The 21,935-nt window shown below is 40.4% G+C and overlaps 1 protein-coding gene across 3 annotated transcripts in view; it reads right to left on the bottom strand.

Annotated features, from left to right (window-relative positions):
- LOC117567866 (uncharacterized) overlaps nt 1-21,935 on the bottom strand; it is a 53,212-nt gene that overhangs the window by 16,509 nt on the left and 14,768 nt on the right. For all 3 annotated transcript variants that reach the window (XM_034248131.2, XM_052005768.1, XM_052005767.1), the window contains exons 3-5: nt 4,395-5,135; nt 858-994; nt 123-310 (exon numbers count right to left, since the gene is read on the bottom strand). In XM_034248131.2, the coding sequence (XP_034104022.1) occupies nt 123-310; nt 858-994; nt 4,395-5,135 (1,066 nt within the window). The remainder of the gene's footprint in view (nt 1-122; nt 311-857; nt 995-4,394; nt 5,136-21,935) is intronic.

Here is a 21,935-nt window from a genome sequence, read left to right as displayed (position 1 = left end):
TATACTGAATATATTTTTAATAAACTGAGTTTACATTTAGCAAAGTGTAAACATTAAAATAGAATGATTAATTCCTTTGTATGCGGTAGAAGATTGAGCTGCAGTGAGCTGTCTGTGCTTACCTGTTCAGCTTGATGGTGAATATCAAGGACCTGGTCTCGCTGTAGAAGAGCACGGGTCCCCACGAGCTGCCGCACCACATGCCACCGATGGGGGTGCGTGCCGATTCGGCAATCTGCATGAAGCCATCGGGACAACCCTCGTGCACGTAGCTGGTGAAGCGTCCAATGGTGAAGCTGTCCAATGTGACCTGTGTCGAGAGGAGGCAGATTAAAAAGATGCGGTCTCCGGTTGGGGTAATAAAGTGTGCGCTGTGTTTTTTATGTTATGTATTTTTTCTTTTTGGTCAGTATATCAGTGCAATGGTTGGTTGAGTTGCTATGCAGGATGAGGATGAGGATGAGGATGCTCTCAGGACGCACTCGAGCGTGGCAAAGCTAAAGCCAAAGCCAAAGCTGTTGCCTTCTTTGTGTGTGTGCTCCTTATGTGCGAAGGTGTGAAGTGGCATAATAACTAACTAGCGTCCACATCCTGTGTAAGGACTTGGGCGCGCATCCTTTGAGATGACCCCGACTCCGAGTGTCAGTTGTTGTTACGCTTCGTTCGTTGCACGCCTTTGGGGATTAGGGATTTGCGCTGCTCTGGTGAGTGGCTTTGAAATCAATATTGCTCACAACGTTGTGCTCGCTTGCTTGCTTATCTTTTTAATGGCATAGTTTATCCCACTTTGGCAAAATGAATTGTGAAAGGTAGCCAGGCAGCCACCTGGCGGCGAGAGGACGCACTACACTACTCACCTGCACTACGTCGCCATGTTGGCCGCCCGCCGCTGTGAACGTGAGCACACAAACAAACGGCACCCGATCCTGCTTGGGTCGATGCAGCTCCAGGGCATACGTCTGTCCAATATCGCCGTAGTAGGTGCGATTACAACCTGCGATGAGACAGCGAAAAACCATAAACGGGGTGGCAAAAATATCCTGTTAGCTGCTGATGCTACTGCTGCTTGTCGGCAAAGCATGTTTAATGCAATTAGCGTTAGTTGGGCAATTATGTGCTGCCGTTTTATGTGTTCCGTGAGCAAAGCTGCCAAGGCAACCGCAATTTACACCACAAAAAAATAAACTCCTTGCCTAAACGTCCATTTTGCTATTAAGCGTCGACTAGAATGACGATTTGCGCGCTATTTTGTTGAATGCCATAAATTAACACTGACTGTTAAGCAGCTGTTAACTTCACAGCGTCTTTACATATCTTTGAGAAGACAGAACTAGTGATGATTTGATAAATTTAAAAACAATTATTGATTGATAAAAAGAGTCAATAAATTGGTACAATGCAAATATTGCAATGCATATCACGACAGTCACTATAATTGTTTCTTATTAGTTTGTTATTTCTAGTTGCCCAAGCGATCAATTATCGATATCAGCTGATTATCGCGACTTAAGCTTGTGGTATTAAAATACTGCAAGTATTATGCACTTTTCGAAAGTAGAAATGGACGTTACTTTTTTGGCAATAATTAGTATATTTTCAAGTTGATCTAGCAGTGAAAAATTCGTGAGCGTCCTTTCAAAAAAATTGCATTAAAAATGCATTTGAGCGGTAAACAAATTCAATTTGTAGTGTTTTTTTTTACTTTTTTTTTTAAGTGAGTGTGTTCAGTGTTAGCATTTATGAAATGCAAATGTAGAAGGGCAAAATGAAAAACAAGCAAAAAATGGTAAGTGCCTAAAACTTTTTCACTTTGTCTTGGAAGCGCCTCCTTTTAAGCGCCACTTTTGCCATTTACCGCTACTTCATCTCATGCATAAAAATGTATTTGAGTGCGAAGGCTTGTGCATGAATGATATTTCTGTCTCTTTTGTTCTAATTGGTAAACCTAATGAAATTATGTGTTGTAGAAAACCAGAAAAGCAATTCAATTAGCATGACAATTGTGAATTGCAGTTTTGCTGTTGTTGCTCAACAGAATGACATATCAATTAGTTTTATTAAAAATGCATTGGGATTATGTAGAGACGAAAGAGAAGAGGTGAATGGACATACAATCGATTTCCATTCAATTTGCTTACTAATGCGTTAGCAGCTTACCTTTCAAATTGGATTGTTGTTTCTTGTTGTTGCTGCATCATTCAATCAAATTGAACATGCAGACGAGTAATCATCAATACTCAATTAGATAATTATGCCTAACAACTACACGTTGCCTGTCCGCACACACACACACGCACACAAATCCAGATCGAATATTCTGATGTGTTAGTGTGTATATGCGTAGGGGAGGCTTTGCTTATGTTAGTGTGCACGGAACGACATGAATTTAGAAGCTTTTAAGCTGTCAATAGGAACAACATGGCAGCAAAAAAGCTCGTCACCTTAAGCGGTAATTGCTTCAATTGTTTTATCTCGCATACACATGTTTGTTATACTATATTGAGTGCTTGATTGCCCAGTGAACCATCAATATTTACATATGCGCCCGTTTTTCAATTAAAACCCCAATGCGTTGACGTTCTCATTCTGCTCTGATCCTTTCGGCTGCTCCTGCTGCTCATTGAATGTCATTGAAAATACTTAATTAAATTCATCAACGCTTGACATGACGTGCCCATGACTGGGCAGGCGAATGCCTCTGGAAAAGGGAACTGGCATCTGGCAACTCTCTGTCTCTCTGTCTCACTCTCTCTCTCTCTCTCTCACTTCACTTTGGGCAGCCAATTGGCAAAGTGAGAAGTTCACTTTGCCGCCATTATGAGGGCGCTTCGTTGTGAGTGTCTACGTATGAGTGTGAGTGGGCTTAATTACATTTACACATGGTGGGGCGGGAGGCTGAAACGAGGCAGCGTAGGTTGAGAACGCGATAAACACACACAGAAAGTGTGCGTAGTGGGAGGGGGAACTGAGGTGAGCTTACACTGAGGCAAAAACGGCATGCCGAAAGCCTCATGAAATATACAACTAATTGCAGCTTAAAGACACTGTCAAATTGTAACCAGTAAGCTGCGCTTAAGTGAGCTTTCGAAAGCTGCCAAGAAATATGCAGATAATAAGATTATGTACTTGACTTGAAGATTTTGCGCAGCTTAATGCAGTTTTGTCTCTCTGCATGTGAGGGTGTATGTTTGTGTGTCTTTGCGATAGTGAGGTGTGTTTGAGTGAGAGGGGAAAAGTGCGGGCTGCCTTAAAGAGAGTGAACAGTGCTGCCACTATGGCCGTTTTATTGCGAGATTTGTTACTTTTTTAAATTTGAATAATTTTTTTTTAAATAAATATTACTAGTTCCAAATTTGAATAGTTTTAAGCTTAGTTTCGCATCTTCAAAACGTTGGGTTCTTGGTTTTTATTTGATAGGCCACTGTTGTTTGTGTTTGTACAGTGCTGCCACGTTGGCCGTTTTATAGCTAAATTTTAAAATGTTTAAAGATGTCAACATTTTTCTTAATGAATTCTACTAGTCCCAAATTTAAATGGTTTTCAGATTATTTTTGCATCTTTAAAACATTAGGTGTTTGGTTTTTATTTGAAAGCCAATGTTGTTTTAAATTAAATATATCGTTTACATATGTATAAACACAATTTTCACTGGGCATAAAAAATTAAGCAATGAATCTACAAGGACGCAATGACGAAAATTTAAATTTTAAACGAAGTGATAAATATTTGAATTATTCATATTATAGCCGTCGATTTTATAGCTATTTTTAACATATTTAAACTATCTATTTGAACTATTCATATTATAGCTATGGATTTTGTAGCTATTTTAAGTATTATTTTTATAAACTTTGTTATTCTTTTCTTTTATTGACATTATATGCACATATAATTATAAATAAAAATTAAGTATAGAGAAGATTTGCTCCATTAATTGGAATTTCTTTAAGCGAAAACATTCTCTAGTTCTTAATATAATTTTAAAGCAGTTTGCTTGAATGAAAAACAATTCCTTGACGTTGTGTGTCCAGCCAATAGAGTTTTTACTGTATTCTTTTTACACACATTTTAATCTACTTCTTTTCCCAAATCTGGCAGCTGCTTTCGAAATTGTGTCAGCACAGAGCATGTGTGTACAGAAGCTTAATATCGTGAGGTTGACTGAAATAAAGAGTTGCAAAAAAGTTCAACGACTGTTGATTTCATCAATAGCAATTTCACCTTCCTTTATTATTCGATCTCTTTCTCTTTCTTTCTTTCTCTCGGGTTGAGCAAACAAAAGCATGTGTTGCTATTCACCCACAGCGTTTGTCGTTGCTAATCTCTTATGACAGCTTTGGATAATTGCTCATCATACCCGTAGCGTAATGTTTCCTTCCCCTCCCTTTACTTACGTGTGCAGAAGCGTGGCTCGTCGCTGCCATCACCGCAATCGTTGTTGTTATTGCAGAATTTGCTGAGCGGCACGCAGCGTCCATTGGAGCAATTAAACTCGGACAGGGAGCAACCTGAACCTGAGCCTGAGCCACCTGACCCAAGCAAACTGGCAGCAACCGGCATGGCATTCGATGTGGAGGCGGCTGCTGCTGCCGCTGCTGCTGTTGCTGTTGCGGCTGCAATGGCTGCTGTTGCGGCCAGCGAGAGCAGCAAAGTCAGCGTCGACGTTGACGTCAGCGTCGCAAATGGATGACGTTGACGTTGAAGCTGACGTTGAAGCTGAAGCTGAGGCAAATGACAATGGTCGCTGCTACAGCTGGAAGCCTTAATTGCATGACATTGTGTTGCAGTTGCTGTTGCTGTCCTTGTCCTTCTTGTTGTTGTTGTTGTCCTTGTTGTTGTTGGCATTTGTAACATTTGTGTGACAGTTTTGTGGCGTTCATTTGACTGCCGTTTGCTGTGATCCCGCCAATGTTCCATGACCTCCCTCAGTCTGAATAATTTTGTTTTTGTTTTGGTTTTTCTTGTTGTTGTTGTTGGTGTTGCTGTTGTTGCTGATTCATTTGCAATTGCTGTTGTTTGGGCAGTGTTTGTTCCATTTATTCGTTGTTGTTCTTGTTGTTGTTTCAGTTTCTTTGGCCTTTTTCTGCTTTTGAATTTCTGACGCCATTTCAATGTCATTATGGTGGTTGTGGTATCTGTAAAAAAAACAGAAAACAGAAAACAAATTAATTAAATTGTCGTAATTTTTCATTTTTTCCCCCATTTTTTTGCAATTTTAATTAATTTTCACAAATGTAAATTGAGTTCAATTTGATGTATGCATAAGCGCATTGCTAATTAGTTGTATTTTTCTGTACAGCCTCGTTTTTTTTTTTTTGCTCATCATTTAATGAATATTCACGAATCAATTTTGGTATTCAAATGCACAAAACGATTCTCGTGCGGCTCACTTGGCGATTTATACGCCAAATTTATGGCCAAATATTTATCGCTCGGCATATAAATTGAAATAAATTTTACACTGTCCCCCCTCCTTCGTCTCAACCCTTTTATCTCCTCTTCTGTGTGTTGTGTCCTGTGTCCTGTAACAGTTTGCGTCGCTGTCTCTGTCGCAGTTGGCATCATAAATATTTGCAGCATAAACAATTTTTATTTTTCTACATTTTTTGTTTGTGTTGTGTTGTGTTGTGTTTTCGTTATCCTTGCGCATTCGCTAAGGACGAATTTTCACGCGCGTTGCACATTATGTGTAAAAATGTGTGGGAAATTCGCTGTTGTTGTTGTTACTGTTGTTTTTGTTTTTGTTGTTGCTTTTTGCTGTTTTGCGTTCACGAAGCGTGTAAGGGCACTTTTTCAGTTTTTGTTCAGTAGCACAATGGAAATATGTGTGTGGCCTGGTCCAGAGACGAAACCGAAACCAGACCAAAAACCCAAACGAGAGCAGAACAGACGCTATAAGGGGAATTGATTAATGTGTTTTTTTTTTTACGTCGTCGTTGTAGAGATCGGTGTAGAGGTGTAGAGGAGGATAGAAGGTGCTGCTGTCGATTGCAGCAGTCAGTGATAACGATGAGAATAGCAAGAGAGAAAAAAAGAGTATAGAGTGTATAGAGAGAGAGAGAGAGAGAGAGAAGGTTTCTCTATTGCTGCTGCTGAAGCTGCTGCCTCTTGCTCTTTGCTGATGATTTATTACCGTTGTTTGGGGCTTGCAACGCGTGACCCCAAAACAACAGCGAAAACAACAACAACAACAACAACGAAAGTCGGTAAGTCAATGAGGGCTAGTGGGAAATTACGGTGGCCGCCGGGGGAATTGAGTGCAGCAAGCGCATGGCGAAAAAAGGGAAAAAAGATGGAAAAAAATAAAAACGAATGAAGTGAGCAGAAAAACAGTTGCATAATTTTAAATTAGACGCACAGACATGGAACAGACAACGACGACTACAGCTGGACGGGACAGGAAGCACGGGGCAGACAACGACAACTATGGCGGCAGACAGCAGATGACGTCGACAACGTACAACGAACAACGAGCTAGTACAACGAACACAACAACAACAACAGCAACAACAACAGCGGCACACGGAAACTGCTGCTGATGCTCTTTTTTTTTGCTGCTGCTGCGGCGGCTGTTGCACAAGACAACACGAAAATGTTTTTGCGTCTGGCGGAGCGCATTAAAATGCCCTGTAAATGCTCTACAAATTGCCAAGTAAAATAACAAAAATAAATTCAATTACAAATAAAGAGGCGAAGGGCATGACGTATACTTAATTTGGTGCTGATTACCTACAAACAAATGTTGTATGCTTAATATTGAGGTGTGTAGTTGAGGTTAAATGTTAATTACGAAATTACTTTGCAAACCAACTATTATTATATTATCGAAATTAAAGGTACAAATGATACGTAGTTCTCCGTACGTATACGTAATTTCGGGTTAATGTGCCCTAGTTTGGAGTTCAGAGTTTATGTTGAGTGTTATTAATTTTGTGAAGTAATTTAATACACAATTGTCAATATAACAAATTGGTCCAGCAATTATTACATTATCGAAATCGACGGCAGACCACGAAATTACGAAATTTCTATAGAGTAGTCCAACAATTATTATCGAAATTAAAGGCAGAGAATGTGCAACAAAAATATCTTGGACTGTTCGATATACGTATACGTAATTTCAGGTTAATGTGCCCTAGTTTAAGCTGTTTAGTTTAGGTTGAATGTCATTGAATTTATGAAGTAATTTAATGCACAACTTTTAATATAACAATATAGTCCAACAATTATTGCATTATCGATTTAAGGATACGAAAGATATGATAAAAAAGTATTGATTAGTTAGTTCTCTATACGTATACGTAATATCGGGTTAGTTCGTAATTTGTGGCATCTAGTTTACGTAAAAAGTCATTCAATTTGTAAAGTAATTCAATGCACAACAATTTTCGAATAATTCAGCGAAAATTCACTACAAAAAAGTTTCAGCTCTTTTTCTGTACGTATACGTAATTTCGGGCTTACTGTGTTGAATGTCAAAGAATTTGTGAAGTAATTTAATGTGCAAAAATTACAATATTCTCTAATAAAAGAGCGAAAATCGATAACATAAAAATATCAGCTAGTTTTCTGAGCGTATACGTAATATTTTTATAATTATTGGTAAATATCAGCGAACTTTTGTATGTATAATATCCGCACTTGAACTTATAACTGTTCTATAAGCTAAACGTCCTAAAAACTGTAATTCATTCAAATCATTTATGTTGGGTTTAGCTTTGCTGGAAAATTTTCAAAGCTTCTAGTCTTTTTTTTAACCAAGTTGTACGTATACGTAATTTCCTATTGATTAGTTAACTGATATGCTCTATCTAAGTTTAGAGTATGCAATGTGTGCAAGTAAAAACATGTTGTTTTTAACATATCCATGCCAGCGGCTCCTTGTTGACTACCCTTTCTTCCTTTCTTCATCGCTCGCTCGCTCTTCGACGCTTCTTCGTCGACAAAGAAGAAGCAGTCTCTGCAGTCCCGCTGGCAATGTGTCCTGCTGTTACGCTGCAAATGTTATAGCGTCTGGCGTCAGTGGAATTTGCCACACACAAAATCAAGAAGCCTGCCACGCAAGCAGCTGACAGCAGCCACAAGCTAGAGTCCAGTCTGTACTCGAAGGACTCGCAAGGACATCGGGGGACTGAGAGGCTACTTGCAGTCGCTGACTAGTCGTGCATTAAATTGCTAATAATTTTTGATATGGCAAACTTTGTTTTCGTACAACGTAAAATAACGTCTGCCTTCCCTCTCTCTTTCTCTCTCCCTCTCTTTCTTTCTATTCACTTGGGTTTTATTGCAAAATCTGAGCAAAGTGCAGTTTCGTTATGGTCCTATGTGGCTTAAAGTCGTGGCCGGTCCAAGATTCTTGACTAGAGAGTAAAACAGTAAAGTAAACAAGCAAGTAAAGTTGAAAACAAAAGCACAAAACATGGAATGAGACTAAGACAAAAGAAGTCTGAAACTGAGGCTGAGCGTTCGATGGAGCAATGTCAAAAACCTTTCAAATTTGCACTTGTGCTGCTTCTTCTTCTTGTTTTCTCTCTCTCTCTCTCTTATTCTCAGTGTCGTCTACTGCGGTAGTTTCAATAACACAGCAACAGCAACAACAATAAGAAGAATGAAAGCGGGCAAGAACAAGAGCAGTAACTTGTTTATCATGGCGTTTGCTTGCTTATCAACACTAAAACACACACACATACACTCTCACACCCAAGCATAAACACACACACATACACATTTATACAATCTCATATCTGTTTACAATGGCGCAAGAAGAAGAAGATGAAGAAAACGACGACGACAAGCACGTGAAAGATGGTGGTGTAGATGATGATGATGGTGAAGTGAGAAGCAGAGTGAGAAGCGGAGAGACAAGCAAGCACTGAAATGGACGACCTTAATGGCGCCCAACGTGTGGCAGAGAGTGGAAGATAGAGAGGGAGAGCGCGCTATCAGTTACTGCTACTGCGTTGAAATGTGTGACCTCCATACCTCCAAGTCATCGCAACTAAAGCAGCAAACATCAATATCCAACAAGCTTTACCGCACACATTGCAACCACAGTTCACGTATGCGAGGAGGAGGAGGAGTAGACGCTTTTTCCTTGCTTGCGTATGTTTGCCATATGCAAAATAGTTGCATAGAAAAAGTGTTGAAAGACATGTTGGCAGTGGTACGTTGTAGCCAGCGGCATTGGCAGTTGTTTTACTATTTTTTGCTGTTGTTGTTGTTGTTGCCCCAACTCCTGAAGCAAGTCACATCGGCATCATCTTCATCATCGCCATCGCTGCAGTTACAGCCGGAGCATCATCATCAACTGGCAACCGGAAGAGAACTTGACTTATAGCATACCATGCACTGTGTACCAAGCTCTTCTCCTCCTCCTCCCTTCAACCATTTGCTAGCTAACAAACTTTGCTCAGGCGTCGCAGCGGAAAGGGAAGTGCAGCATCGCACTGTGCTCTGTGTTCTCCATCCCCCAACCTCGACTTCTTTCTTCCCTCCATCGACTTCCTGTAACCCCTTCTACAACGAAGCGTGTGATGTGACTTTAAATTTCAACTACATACTTGAAGGCGAAGGCGTTTTATCTGTGGCTCAATACGAAGGCATCCTCGTGTGTCGTGGGTCTTGCCTCATTAGCGCAACTAAATCCGAGCAGAGGGAAAGGAGAAATTGTGGGAGGAAGATGCACACAAAAAGCAAATGATAATTGCGACAATTTGCCAAATATAACCCGAGACAAATTACTTGTATCGCGCCAGTCGAAAAGTTGTCAACCCAAATTGCTAGCTGTATGTATTTTCCGGCTGTGTCTTGAGGGAAGTCAAAGCTTGATGTCGAAGGAGGAAGGAGGTGAGCGAAGGCGAATTCTGTTAGATTTTGGCAATGAGGCGAATGTATGTAACGAACTCAAAACAGACACAGTATGAGTACTCGAACAGTGAATGTGAATGTGAATATGTGAGTGTTTGAGATGTGTAAGTAAGTAGATTCCCTAGTTGGCAACGAAAGGCAAATTTCCCTTGGCCCTGTCAGCGGTAGTCGTCAAAAGTTTCTTTCGCTTCTGTTTCACAGTGTGCAATGTAAATGGCATTAGAAGCGGAAACGCCACACACACACATACACTCGCACACACACACACCTATGGGCACTCATGTGCATGTGGAAAAAGGGCGTCAAAGTTATTTAAACGCCAACATCGACAAGAGGGCAAAAAGCAGTGGCAAGAAAAAAGGGAAGCAGCCGCAATTGAGGCTGCTTCTGCTGCTCCTTCACTTTACTTTCTTTCCACTCTTTTTTTCGCTGGCGCTTTTGCACATTTGGCAAGGACTTTCACTAAGCCGCTTAAAGCAGGCTCAGTGAAGTGCGTGCCAGCAACTGGCGTGTGCCTCGCGATTTCTGTATCTCATTGTGTGTGTTAGAGTGTGAGTGTGTGTGTGACTCGTCTGTGTGTGTACTCTATGCAGTTAATGAATTTTGAGCGTTGCTCGCATTTTAAGCATTTTTTTTGGCCATTCACTTTGGCTTTCAAAGGATATAACAACTTTGTTATGCTCTTTGCTCAGAACAAAAACTCACTAAAACTTTTCCATTGAACTGAAAATTAAGTTATTTATGATAGCACACGAGAATCGCTTAATGGAGCTGGCCACAGTGAGAAACATTGAGAAACTATGTTGAAAGCTGCTGAGAATAAGCTTAATGCTGCTGTGATTTATTTCATTGCAACTCAAATGAATGATGACACTCTATGCAATTTGTTTGGCATTCAGCTTAGAGCTCAGTTGAATGGCGTAGCATGTTCATTGATTTAATTGCTAATGCTCTTCGATAGATAGTTCAAAGTGAGCTGAATAGCCTCGAGAGTAGTGCATATTGTTAAGCTTATTTCGAATATTCATTTGAAAGCGTAATTCATATTATTTATCTTAATATTATTTGATTTCTAATTGATATTGATTTTGATTTGCAATTTGGAAATAACCTAAATAACCTGAAGACTAATTCATTTTGTAAATGCATATTATTTATCTTAATATTATTTTATTTATAACTGGTATTGATTTTGGGCTTTAATTTGAAAATAACTTAACCTGAAGACTAATTTATTTGGTAACTTTATTGTGCATGGATGCATCAAACTGTTTGTACTTTTTATGCCCGATACCTATAAAAGAATAGAAGAATATTACTCTGTGGCTCCAGGAAATTGTAACAGGCAGAAGGATGCATCTCTGACCCTATAAAGTATATATAATCTTTATCAGCGTCAACAGCCGAGACAATATAACCAAGTCTGTCTGCCTGTCTGTCTGTCCATACGAACACCTAGATCTCAGAGACTATAATAGATAGAGATATGTTTGATATGTTTTTCCACGCTACAGACAAAAATCGAACAACAATCGAGTTATTGAAGCTAGAGTAGCACATAGTATATACATTAATAACTACTGTCTTTGTGATTCCCGAAAATTTGGTTGTGATTAGATGAAAAATATAGAAGTTACTTACGAACTTTTTAGTATGGGGAAAAACGTTAACTTTGGCTGACAATCTGGTATACTTAGCACTCTTTGGTATATTTTGGATGTAGTACTAAATCAATATACCAAATAAAGACTTTGGCATATTTATAGTATTTTTGCGATATATTATTTTAATATATTATATTTAAAGAATAAAGCTTCGCTATTTTGCTTTTATTCAAAATGTGTAGCGGGTATCTCATAGTCGAGCACACTGGTCTGTAGCTTTCTTGGATATAACCTGAAGACTAATTCATTTCATAAATGCATATTATTTATCTGAATATTATTTTATTTATAATTGGTATTGATTTTGAAAATAACTTAAATAACCTGAAGACCAATTCATTTAGTCATTGTATTGTGAGTGGAATTAAAAGATTTTCATCATTGAAAGAGTATTTGACAAACTGTTTGTACTTTTTATGTATGTTTTGGATTGCGCTCAATAAGGTTATTCTGTTGCTTGGCTTTTGCTTGAATTTTAAAGACAATACCTTCAGGGTTTGCCTTTTTATTTTTAATTTGCACCTAATATGTTTTTGTTGCGCTCGCACATCGCCTACGCCTTTCCCTCTCGCTCTCTCTGTCTCTCTCTCTCGTACTCACTCTCTCTCTCTCACTTCTCTTCTCTACTGCTGTAATGGGCCTCAGTTACAGTCGCTTCACGCAAATGAAGTTAATTTTATGGGCATTACAAATGCCATTTTAATGGCTGTGTAATTAAAGCGCATGCAACACTTCAGACTTAATTTAATTTTGGGTAAAATTTATAACAATTTTTTAGCGCCTGTCATCGCCTGTCAGTCGCAACGGGTTTCCATTTTCAAACAAAAATATTTTTGCTGCTGTGCATTGTTGTTGCTGTCCAGCTCGAATACTGGATACTGGATGGCTGGGATTCCATTGTTTAGCCTTTGATTCATTGATTCAGTCAACAGGACTCTAAAGTGTATTTTAATTTGATTTCATTGTTCGCTGTCATTCAATGGCATTCGGTCTGTTCCAAATGAATATGAATTGAATTCCCCAACTGCTGCAATTGGTGGGAGACGAAGCTACTTGTTTTCGGGTTTGAGTTCGGGTTAGAATTGAGAGGCGAGAAGGCGGAGGATTCTTTTTTTCATTCTCCTTTTTGGTGATTTGGGCTTTTTGAGGGCGCGTTCATTCATGACATTTATTCGATTAGTGTTAGGTGGGAAATGGGCCAAAGGGGCAAAGGCAATGGCGGGGGAAATCAGTGAAGGCGTGTCGTAATGCGACTCTGTATGTCTTTCTCTCTGTCAGTCTGAATGTCTGTGTGTCTGTCAATCGGTCTCTTGTCCATTTGTCTGTCTGATGACATGGCATTTTAATTAGTTTTCAGCAGTCGGACGGGTGGCGGGTGAAGTGTGAACTGGCTAATTAATATGACAGACGCAGGCAGAGGAAAATTGCAAATTTCGAATTCATTTGAAATGTGCAGAGGTCAAATTAGCTCGAGGAAAATCACGAAATGCGTTTGATTCAGCTTCGATATGATGCTCTGTGTATGTGTGTGTGAGACCAATGCTAATGGAAGTTATGCTGAATGAATCAACAATTAGTATGTGACCGGGAGCCAAATTAGAAATGAGTGAAAAATTGAACTATTTGAAAAATTGAAATGCTGCCGAGCTATTTTAGATACATTTAATAACGAAATTGCCCGCAAATAATTAAACAAATAAGAAATCGAGTGTAATCGACTGTGATATTCTGATACACGCTGCACATTTTCGAAAAAACCATATTTTAAAAATATACCGAATTAATATACCAGAAAATACTGAAATATACCAAAATTATACGATGTAAAATACTAAAATATATCAAAGGTTGTCCTTGGTATATCTATATAGTAGTGTATTAAAAATAGACCAAGAAATATACCGAAAAATACTGTATATTATATACCGAGTATACTGCATATTACAGTGAAAAAACTAAAATAGACTGTTATATTTTACATTATAAATATTTATGTAATAGTGTTATATTATTATTATTTTATAGACTCAGTGTTTCATATGGATCAATTTGTCATAATTATATTTAGTATATATTAGTATTATCTCGGTATAATAATTTGATATATTTTTGTATTTTTTCGGTATATTCAGACGCTTTCTCTCTGTTACACACATTTTCTGCATGCACAAAGTTATAATACCCTTCTACCCTATGGGTAGTGGGTAAAAATAGAGTATTTGCTAGCCAAGCATACCTCGAGCGCTGTATGCAACAATTTAAATTAAATTCGTATCTTTAGAAAGAATAAATTCGGCGTTTGCTCTCTCTCTCTGTGTGCAAGCATTTCACTTTGAGTGCTGTTCACATATCAAATATTACGCATACGCAACGTTAGCTGTGCTTGAATGATGGATTTTTTCTTCCGTGTTTTGGTTTTTTTGGTGATTTGAGTTATTTATGTGCATGTGAAATGCATTTCGAGTAAATATTGAAATTGTGCATAGCAAATTGGCAAATTGCCAGCACAAAGCGCAGACATTGGATTTGATTGATGTGCTATTAAAGCGATTGAAGTGGTCAGGGTGGAAATAAATTGAAATCGAAATCGAAAATCAACATTGAAAATCCCACTCTGACGGTTCGAGGAGAGAGCGAGAGAGGCTGGAAATGAAATTGCGATAGACAAAATGCTGTCAAATCACACCCATGAAACCGATACAGTCATTAATATTAATGTGCTATGGAAAAATATATCTTAAAACATCGGATGGCAAAAAAACAACAACACAAACGAGGAGAGGAGTGTATGTGCTATATTCTGATGTTGTCAACTTTGTACTCGGTCTCCTTCCCCTCCTCTATCCTCTTCTGCTGCTGCTGTCTATCATTATCGTCAGAGTCAACATCATCTCCGACTTATAAACGTGGTTGACGCACAAACATTATGCGATTCTTCAGGCGCAACGCTTGAATTATTTTTGCTTTTGTTAAAAGCAAACATGAAGTAGAGGGAGAGAGAAAGATTTTGTAGGGGATGTGCGTATGCGTGTCTCTGTGTGTGAAATACAAACAAAACTCCTTGCTTATAGAAGATAAACAGCGAGTAAGACTTGAGGGGCGGGGGGAAAAGAGAAGGCAACGAAAAGAACACGCGACATATTTGCAAAACATTTGTCACATCCTGCAGTTGCCTGGCAAATGGAAAGGAAAAGACTTTCCACACACACACGCACACACACAAGCCCTTACATGTGTGTGTGTGAATCGTTTCACTTCGTTTTATTTAAATCTAAAATTGCTTTTGCTTCAGTAATTTGTTTCCTATGCAAATTTCTCCTCAACAAAATTCCGCAAAAAATAAAGAAATTACTTGCTGTTGTTAGCTCAGTTCTTCTTCTTCTTGTTCGTTGTTTTTGTTGTTGTTGTTATTGGAGCAGCTTAATCTGCGAGCTGAATAATGCAATTACAAATAGATGAGTCGAATTTGTTGTTCGATTGCCCAATAAAAAAATCCGAGGAGAGAGACACACACAGAGAGTGAAGACTGTGAAAATCCGAGCTAGTCATTTTGTTGCTGCCTCTTGACAGCTTCAACTTTGTTGCCAGGCTTCCCCCTCTCGACTCATCGTCAATGCCATCAAGTGGCACTCAACTTGTACTCGACTCACAAGCAAAAGCGGTGCGAAGTGCCTGCTCTAGCTCCAAGGCTGCCTTGGCATGTTGCAACAAATCGAAATAGAAATTGAAAAAAAAAATGAGGAAAAAAACACAGAAAATAAAATCAAATTTCAAGTGGCGCTTCGAAGGCGCTGCAAACAGGCGTGGCAGCAATAGCGGCAGCATCCAACTCAAGAGCTATTTGCATAATGCGGCTGCTGCATGAATAAACCATGTCTCGATGGCAATGCTTCAGCAACTGCCTGCTGCTCCATTCCCCCATTCCCCCCTCCCTACAACGCTTTTGTGTTGCACTAAGAAAACGTTTAAATCAAATCAGCAAAAGACAGCGAATTGAGAGATGGTGGCAGAGAAGAGAGAGAGAAGAGTGGGAGAGCAGAGCAGTTGAGCAATTGGGAAACACAGACGTCCCAGGTTATGACTAGACGGCGATAAAGCATCGCACACGCTTCATTGAGCACTTTTGGGGGAAAAATAAAACTGATTTCTCATCTTTCTGGGTTAAAGGAAGCACACAAAATTTGATGTAACGGCTGCTTTAAGGCATTTTTCGTTGGCGACTTCAACACGGGGGAAAAATGAGCAGAAAAAAACGTAAATTGTCGTCTGCTGTCGGCGCCCTCATAAGTATGCTATGAAATGTGCTTGGCAAACTTGTGGGCCCCTTTTGAATATCAAATGTCAATGACAGGCGGCTGTCCACGTAAAACTATTTTCCAGGCAACGTCGACGGCGACGTCCTGCGGTGGGAGGCAAAACTCATAAGCCAGACCAAATATGAAATAAATCACAGGGCGGGTTATTGACACGTGAGCAAATATTTGCGCCCACACACACAGACAGGCAGAGGGGGGGGTAAGTGGGGGGCCACGTTGACTAGTGGCAGCTTGTGAAATGTATTCCCTAACTTCCCCATTACCTTCTGCCTCCTGTCTCTGCCTTAGTTCCCTATTTGCCATTTTCCTCTATCATATTGTGGCATGCAAAGCAGCGAACGCGCAAAACTCTTAAGAACTTTTCTCGGGACCTGCGACCTGCGTCAACCGCACCCCGTTCCTTGACATCCAACGTCAACAGCAAAGTCCACTTAATCCAAATACTGTAAAAATTGTGAAACGACAGATGTGAGAGGGAAGGGAGAGGAAAGAGTCTGCTTCAGTGTTAGTTCAACCTTTGCCAACGATGACGCCGACGATGATGGCGCGGCAATGTCACAAATGCTGATGTGTGTGTGCGAGTGTGTGTGTGTGTTTGAATGTGTGTGTGTGTGCTCTGTCATCAATTTCGCCTTGAATTTGTTTACCCTTTCAGTCGCTTGTCATATGCGACGACTTTGACTTCATTTCTCGCAAGATGAGCAGAAACCCCCACGACTTAAAAGGGGAAGCCGTCTTTTGTTGTTGTTTAATGTACAGTGAACAATTTGAGGCACATGCGTGAGACACGCTGTGAGAAACTGTTTATCTCTGGCTAATTATGGGGCAAGTTGTGGAGAAGGTAAAAGATTACAAGACGAAGATCCCCAGGATTGTTGAAAGCAGCTGCTGGTCAAAGGTTGCGTCAAACAAGGGTGAACGTATGTGTAGGGATATATAGTTATGTATGTGTGTGTGTGTGTGACTATCCATCAATTCGGTGGCATATCATTGGCTCGAATTGCATAGCATTTGAACCGAGCTGCTGCTCCTTCTCTCACATGGCTTAAACTCGACGTGCCATTGGATTCAGTTCTGGTTACAGACTTAAGTGATTGCTGAAATCTATTTGCATAATTTCTACAGATTTTTCAATGGTTGTCTGCGAGTGCTGATGCTGATGCTGTGGCTGCAGCTGCATAATGCGCACCACAGGCAGCTGGAGTTTATGCCACCCGCTGCTGCCTCACCTGAGCTGAGCTGAGCACACATGATGTCGGGGAGTGAACATGCCAGTTAAGCGTCGACACTTTTTACATATTTCCTTCTATTTTCCATCTACATTTTTTTCTACTACTTTTTTACTTTTCTTGCTTCATTTTTACGATTTTGCATATGCGAATATTTTATGCAGATTTATGTCAACTTTTCTGCTACGTGTCCTGCATCCTTGGCAGGCAAACATTCTAGGCAGGCTGGCTGGCAGATAGACAGCTCTGGCAAACGAGGTCCACGTGCATTTATTGAATTAGTGTGTGAGCCAGTGTTGCCAAACTGCCAGTAAAGTGTTGTAAAATGTTGTAAATTTTCGGGGCAGCAGTTTGCCATGACAGCACCAGCAGGGACAGACAGATATTCTGTGAGGCAGCACAAACAACATGACTAACAAACGAATCAACGCACAGCCCAAACAACTTGTTTTGCCCTACTCAACAGGGGATACATGTGCCCCTCCCCTTTCTCCTCCCCAATCTCCTCTTCGCATCCTGCTTGTTACTGTCCTGTCGTCGGCTGTCGCTTGAGCCTGTTTCCTGTCGCGTTCCTGTTACTGAACCAACATCGCCTGCCTGTTACGACTCCTGGGAATGTTCTCTCACACCGCTGCCACTGCCGCTGCCGCTGTTGCTGCCCATTTCCCTCTTCTTTTCGTTTTTTCTTCTTTTTTTTTGTATAATGAAAAGAAAACTTATCTTCAACTTTATGATGATTTCAAAGCAACAACAAGCAGAGAACTAGAGAGAACTCTAGACAAGCAAAAGCCTGTTTTTATACCCGATATCCATTGTATAGAAGGGTATTATGGCTTTGTGGCTAGAGGAGATGTACGTAACAGGCAAAAGAATCATCTCCGAATCCCTAACAAAGGCGATATAGCCAAGTCCGCCTACCAGGCAAAAAAAAAAAAAACGGCTGCTGCATTCGAGACTTAGCTGCTTTGGCAATCTGGTATATTCTGTACACAATGGTTTATTTGGACTGAATAGTACATTGATATACCATATGGTATATTTAATTATTTTGTGGTATATTAATCTGTTATAATTTAAGAATATCGCACTGTTTTGCTTTTCGTGAAAATGTGCAGTGTACTGATATACCAAATGTCTCATTCGGTATATTTTTTTAAAAAATATCAGTATATTAATTTTGTATACTGTAAGAATAATACTGCCCTCTTTTCATATTATTAGAAATGGGTAGTATATTGATATACCAAATACAGTCACTGGTAGATTTAAAAAAATTTCAGTATATTAATTTGGTATATTCTAAGTATGTGGTATATTAATCTGGTAGAATTTATGTACTATGTCGCACTGTTTTGCTTTTCATGAAAATGTGGAGTATATTGATATTTCTAATTTTTTTCAGAATATTAATTTGGCATATTCTAAGAATAATACTGCACTGTTTTGCTATTATTGGAAATGGGTAGTTTATTGATAAACCAAATACAGCACTTGATATATTTCAATATATTTTCTGTGCATTAATTTAGTATATTCTAAGAATAATACCGCACAGTTTTCCTATATTTAAATATGGGTAGCGGGTGTCTCACAGTCGATCACTCTCGACTAGCCATTTCCTACTTGTTTTCCTTCTTCACTTGTCGCACACGTTTTTGTTCGTCTGTCTTCGTCTTCGTCTTGTGACTCGTATTTGTGTTTTCTGTGCGCGTTGCTTTTCCCATTTCCTTTGTGACTCGCCATCTCTTTCGCATGTTTGCCAAGAGTCAGCTGAAGCGCTCGTGAAGTAGGACAACACTTAATTTTGTGTAAGTACTCACTCAGCTCATTAAGCGAACGAGCTGCTTCCCAGCTGAGGGAAATTAAATTTCAACGAAAATGCCCAAAACGGAAAAGAAGCCGAAGCAGAAGAAGTTTCGCAAAAGTAATTCTTACTTGATGTGTGCCTTTTTTTTTGTGTGCTTTTCTTCTATGTGTTATGTGTGAATCCAAATGCGAATCCGTTTAGTTGGTCCAAGTGGAGCCATCAATCAGTAGCAGCAGCAGCAACAGCTAAGGGAAATGTTTCAGATATGGAATCTAGCAAAGAGTCTGTGTTGCTGCCTAAATGCACGCAACGCACGCACTTGCCACACTTCAGTGTCTGTGCCCCCTTGGGGCAAGAACTCGAGCCATAACTCAGCTTGTCGCCTGCGGTTTGAGAGAAAGAGAGAGAGAGAGAGAGAGCAGCCAACTGCAGTTATTCGGCGAGGGAAGAGGCTTGAATTATGGCAACCAAATGGTGACTTCAAACAAATCCCCTTAAGCTGAGCCTTTTTGTCAACACATGAGATGTGTGTGTGGCATTTCTTCTTTTTGGTCAGTCCGTCGCAAGTTGTAAGTTGTAAGTTGCAAGTTGCAAAAACTTGCAATCCAAAGGCAAATGTAAATCTCAGTTCAACTCTCGACCTTCTTTGGCTGCTGCTGCTGAAAACTTTTCCGTACATTTCCATGCAATAATCCCCTATGAATCTTTTAGTAATCTCTGGGGGGATTTCCCTCTTTTTTTTTGTTGTTGTAACAATAACTGTTGTAAGCTGTAAACTGTTGCCAAAAGCTAAATCCGTCAGGGATTGTGCAAACTTTAATGCCTTTTAGCGATTTTCAACACTGTTAGTTGTCTTCTCCTCCCGCTCTCTGGCAAAAGAAAAACACTTTAAATAATTACAATGCACAAATACAACTAGAAATGCGGAAAAAAAAGAGCACACCACAATATGGCAAATATGTAAATATGAAAACTACACACACACACGCGTTGCACTTAAATTAGAAGCAACGAAAGGCAAAAAAAAAAGAAAATGGCGGAAAAATAAATTTCAGTGCAAAAGGTCCAGGAAAGCGGCGCACGATCCAGAGAGCAGCCAAGACAATAATATCTATGTCAGAGCTGCCAGCAGCAGCAGGAGTAGAAAGAGGAACAACCACAATAACCGCAACAACAATGCCTGCCACGCCTACTCGACTGGCCGCCCACATTTTGTGGGCAAGCAGCCAGGTAAAACGCCAACGCCAACAGCAAACAACACAAAACTGGAAAACTTTAATCTCTGTGTAATATTTTTCATAAACTCACTGAGAGAGAAGAAGGAGGTAAAGGGGGCGTGTCACAGTGCTGGCCACATATTTAATGCTAAAAGTTGTTGAAGTGGCAAGGGAGAGAGAGAGAGAGAGAGAGAGAGAGAGAGAGAGAGAGTGGAGAAACAGCAGCAACTGGAGCATGTGAAGCACATCCGAGTGGGCTACAGACGACGACGGCGACGACGGCGGCGGATTTTAAGAGCCAAAAGAGGTCAGTTTGTGGCTGCGTTTTAACAATGGTTAAAGAGATGCCTCCAACGGACAATGAACAGTCTGAAGAGAGCGGGGGAAGCAGGCTGTAAATGTTGGCAGTGCGTTGCCAATTAAACGCGAGGATTAGGCAAATCGATGCAGCGTGCAACCAATTGCAATTGGCAGCTGAACAGTCGATGGGGGTTTGGGGCGTGGCTTAAAGACAATGTGACTTAATGCAGCGAACAGCAGGGATTCTGGATGCTGCCTTTTGTCTGTCTGTCTCTCTGCTTGGCATCTTCAGCATGTGTGAAAAAGGGGGCGACAACACGCCCAAGCACACACACAGTGAGAAGCAGACGGAGTCGGAGACGCAGACACAGAGCTGAGGACAAGACAATGGCGTGCTCGGTTCGCAGCTTCAGGCAGCTCCTGGGATAACTTTGTGGTGTGCCAAAGTGACGGCGTTGCATGAAAAATGGCACTTGATAAGGCAGCAGCAGCAGCGGCAGCGGAGAAATGGGAAATGGGAAACTGGCTGGAGTCATCCTGTCAAGCAGGAAGTGTGAAGCTGGAGCAGCAGCAGCAGCAAGTCGCGTCTCGTGTGCAGCGCGCTGGATAAGCAACTGTGATGATGAGTTTTGGGCTTGTACCCCGCGGCCTGCCATTTGTCTACGGAGCCAACTCCTTCCTTCCAACCTGCTCCCTGCTTCCCTACCTCTTTTTTTACCCATTGCTGCAACGTTTTCCCGCTGAGTAAATAGTAAAAGGCGCGTGTCGAGGGTTTTGTGCGGGAATCCCTCTCTCTCTCTCTCTCTTGGCTGTGGCTTATGAATGTAAGTAAGTGGCTCTTGGTTAGTTCGTTTGCGCTCAAGTTGCCTGTTCCCATTCCCCAATCCCAAAGCTGTTGCTGTTGCCACTTCCGCATCAGGATGGACCTCGAGTTCCCAGCTGCGATGGAGATAGCTGCATTTTGTCCACTGGCGTCCTAATTTGGCCACGTTTCGCTCCCAATTGGCACAACGGCGGGCTAAACAAACAAACAGCTGTCACAAGACGAGCTGTGACAACAGCAACGAACGGTGGAAGGAGTTGGGGCGGGGAATAAGCAGGAAAAACGGTGATTGCGGTCATTACGGGAGTTGAATGCAATTCTGTTTATACTACACAAAAGTGGCGTCAACTGCGAGTTGCGAGTTGTGAGCACAAAGAAGCCACAAATAGTTGTGCGAATACGAATACGAATGCGAATGCGAAGCAGATGACTGCAATTACCGTATAATAAACTTGTTATGGCTTGTACAGGTAAACAGCGACAGCAGCGATAAATAAAGCCAGATGCGGATGCATAAACTGACGTATATAAATGGCGATATTGCGGTCTGTAGAGTTGCACTTTTAATGGAATAAATTAAGGTAGATAAACAACAAATGCAGTAAATACTTTGACATAAACAGAGAAATAAATGAAATTCAGAAACAAATGCATTAAATCCTTTATCTGAAAGTGAGATGCATTTATGAAAGAATAAATGAAGAAAGATATT

The sequence above is a fragment of the Drosophila albomicans genome, chromosome 3 (genome assembly GCF_009650485.2).
Source record: "Drosophila albomicans strain 15112-1751.03 chromosome 3, ASM965048v2, whole genome shotgun sequence".
Taxonomy (NCBI): domain Eukaryota; kingdom Metazoa; phylum Arthropoda; class Insecta; order Diptera; family Drosophilidae; genus Drosophila; species Drosophila albomicans.
This window is presented reverse-complemented; position numbering and strand designations above follow the sequence as displayed.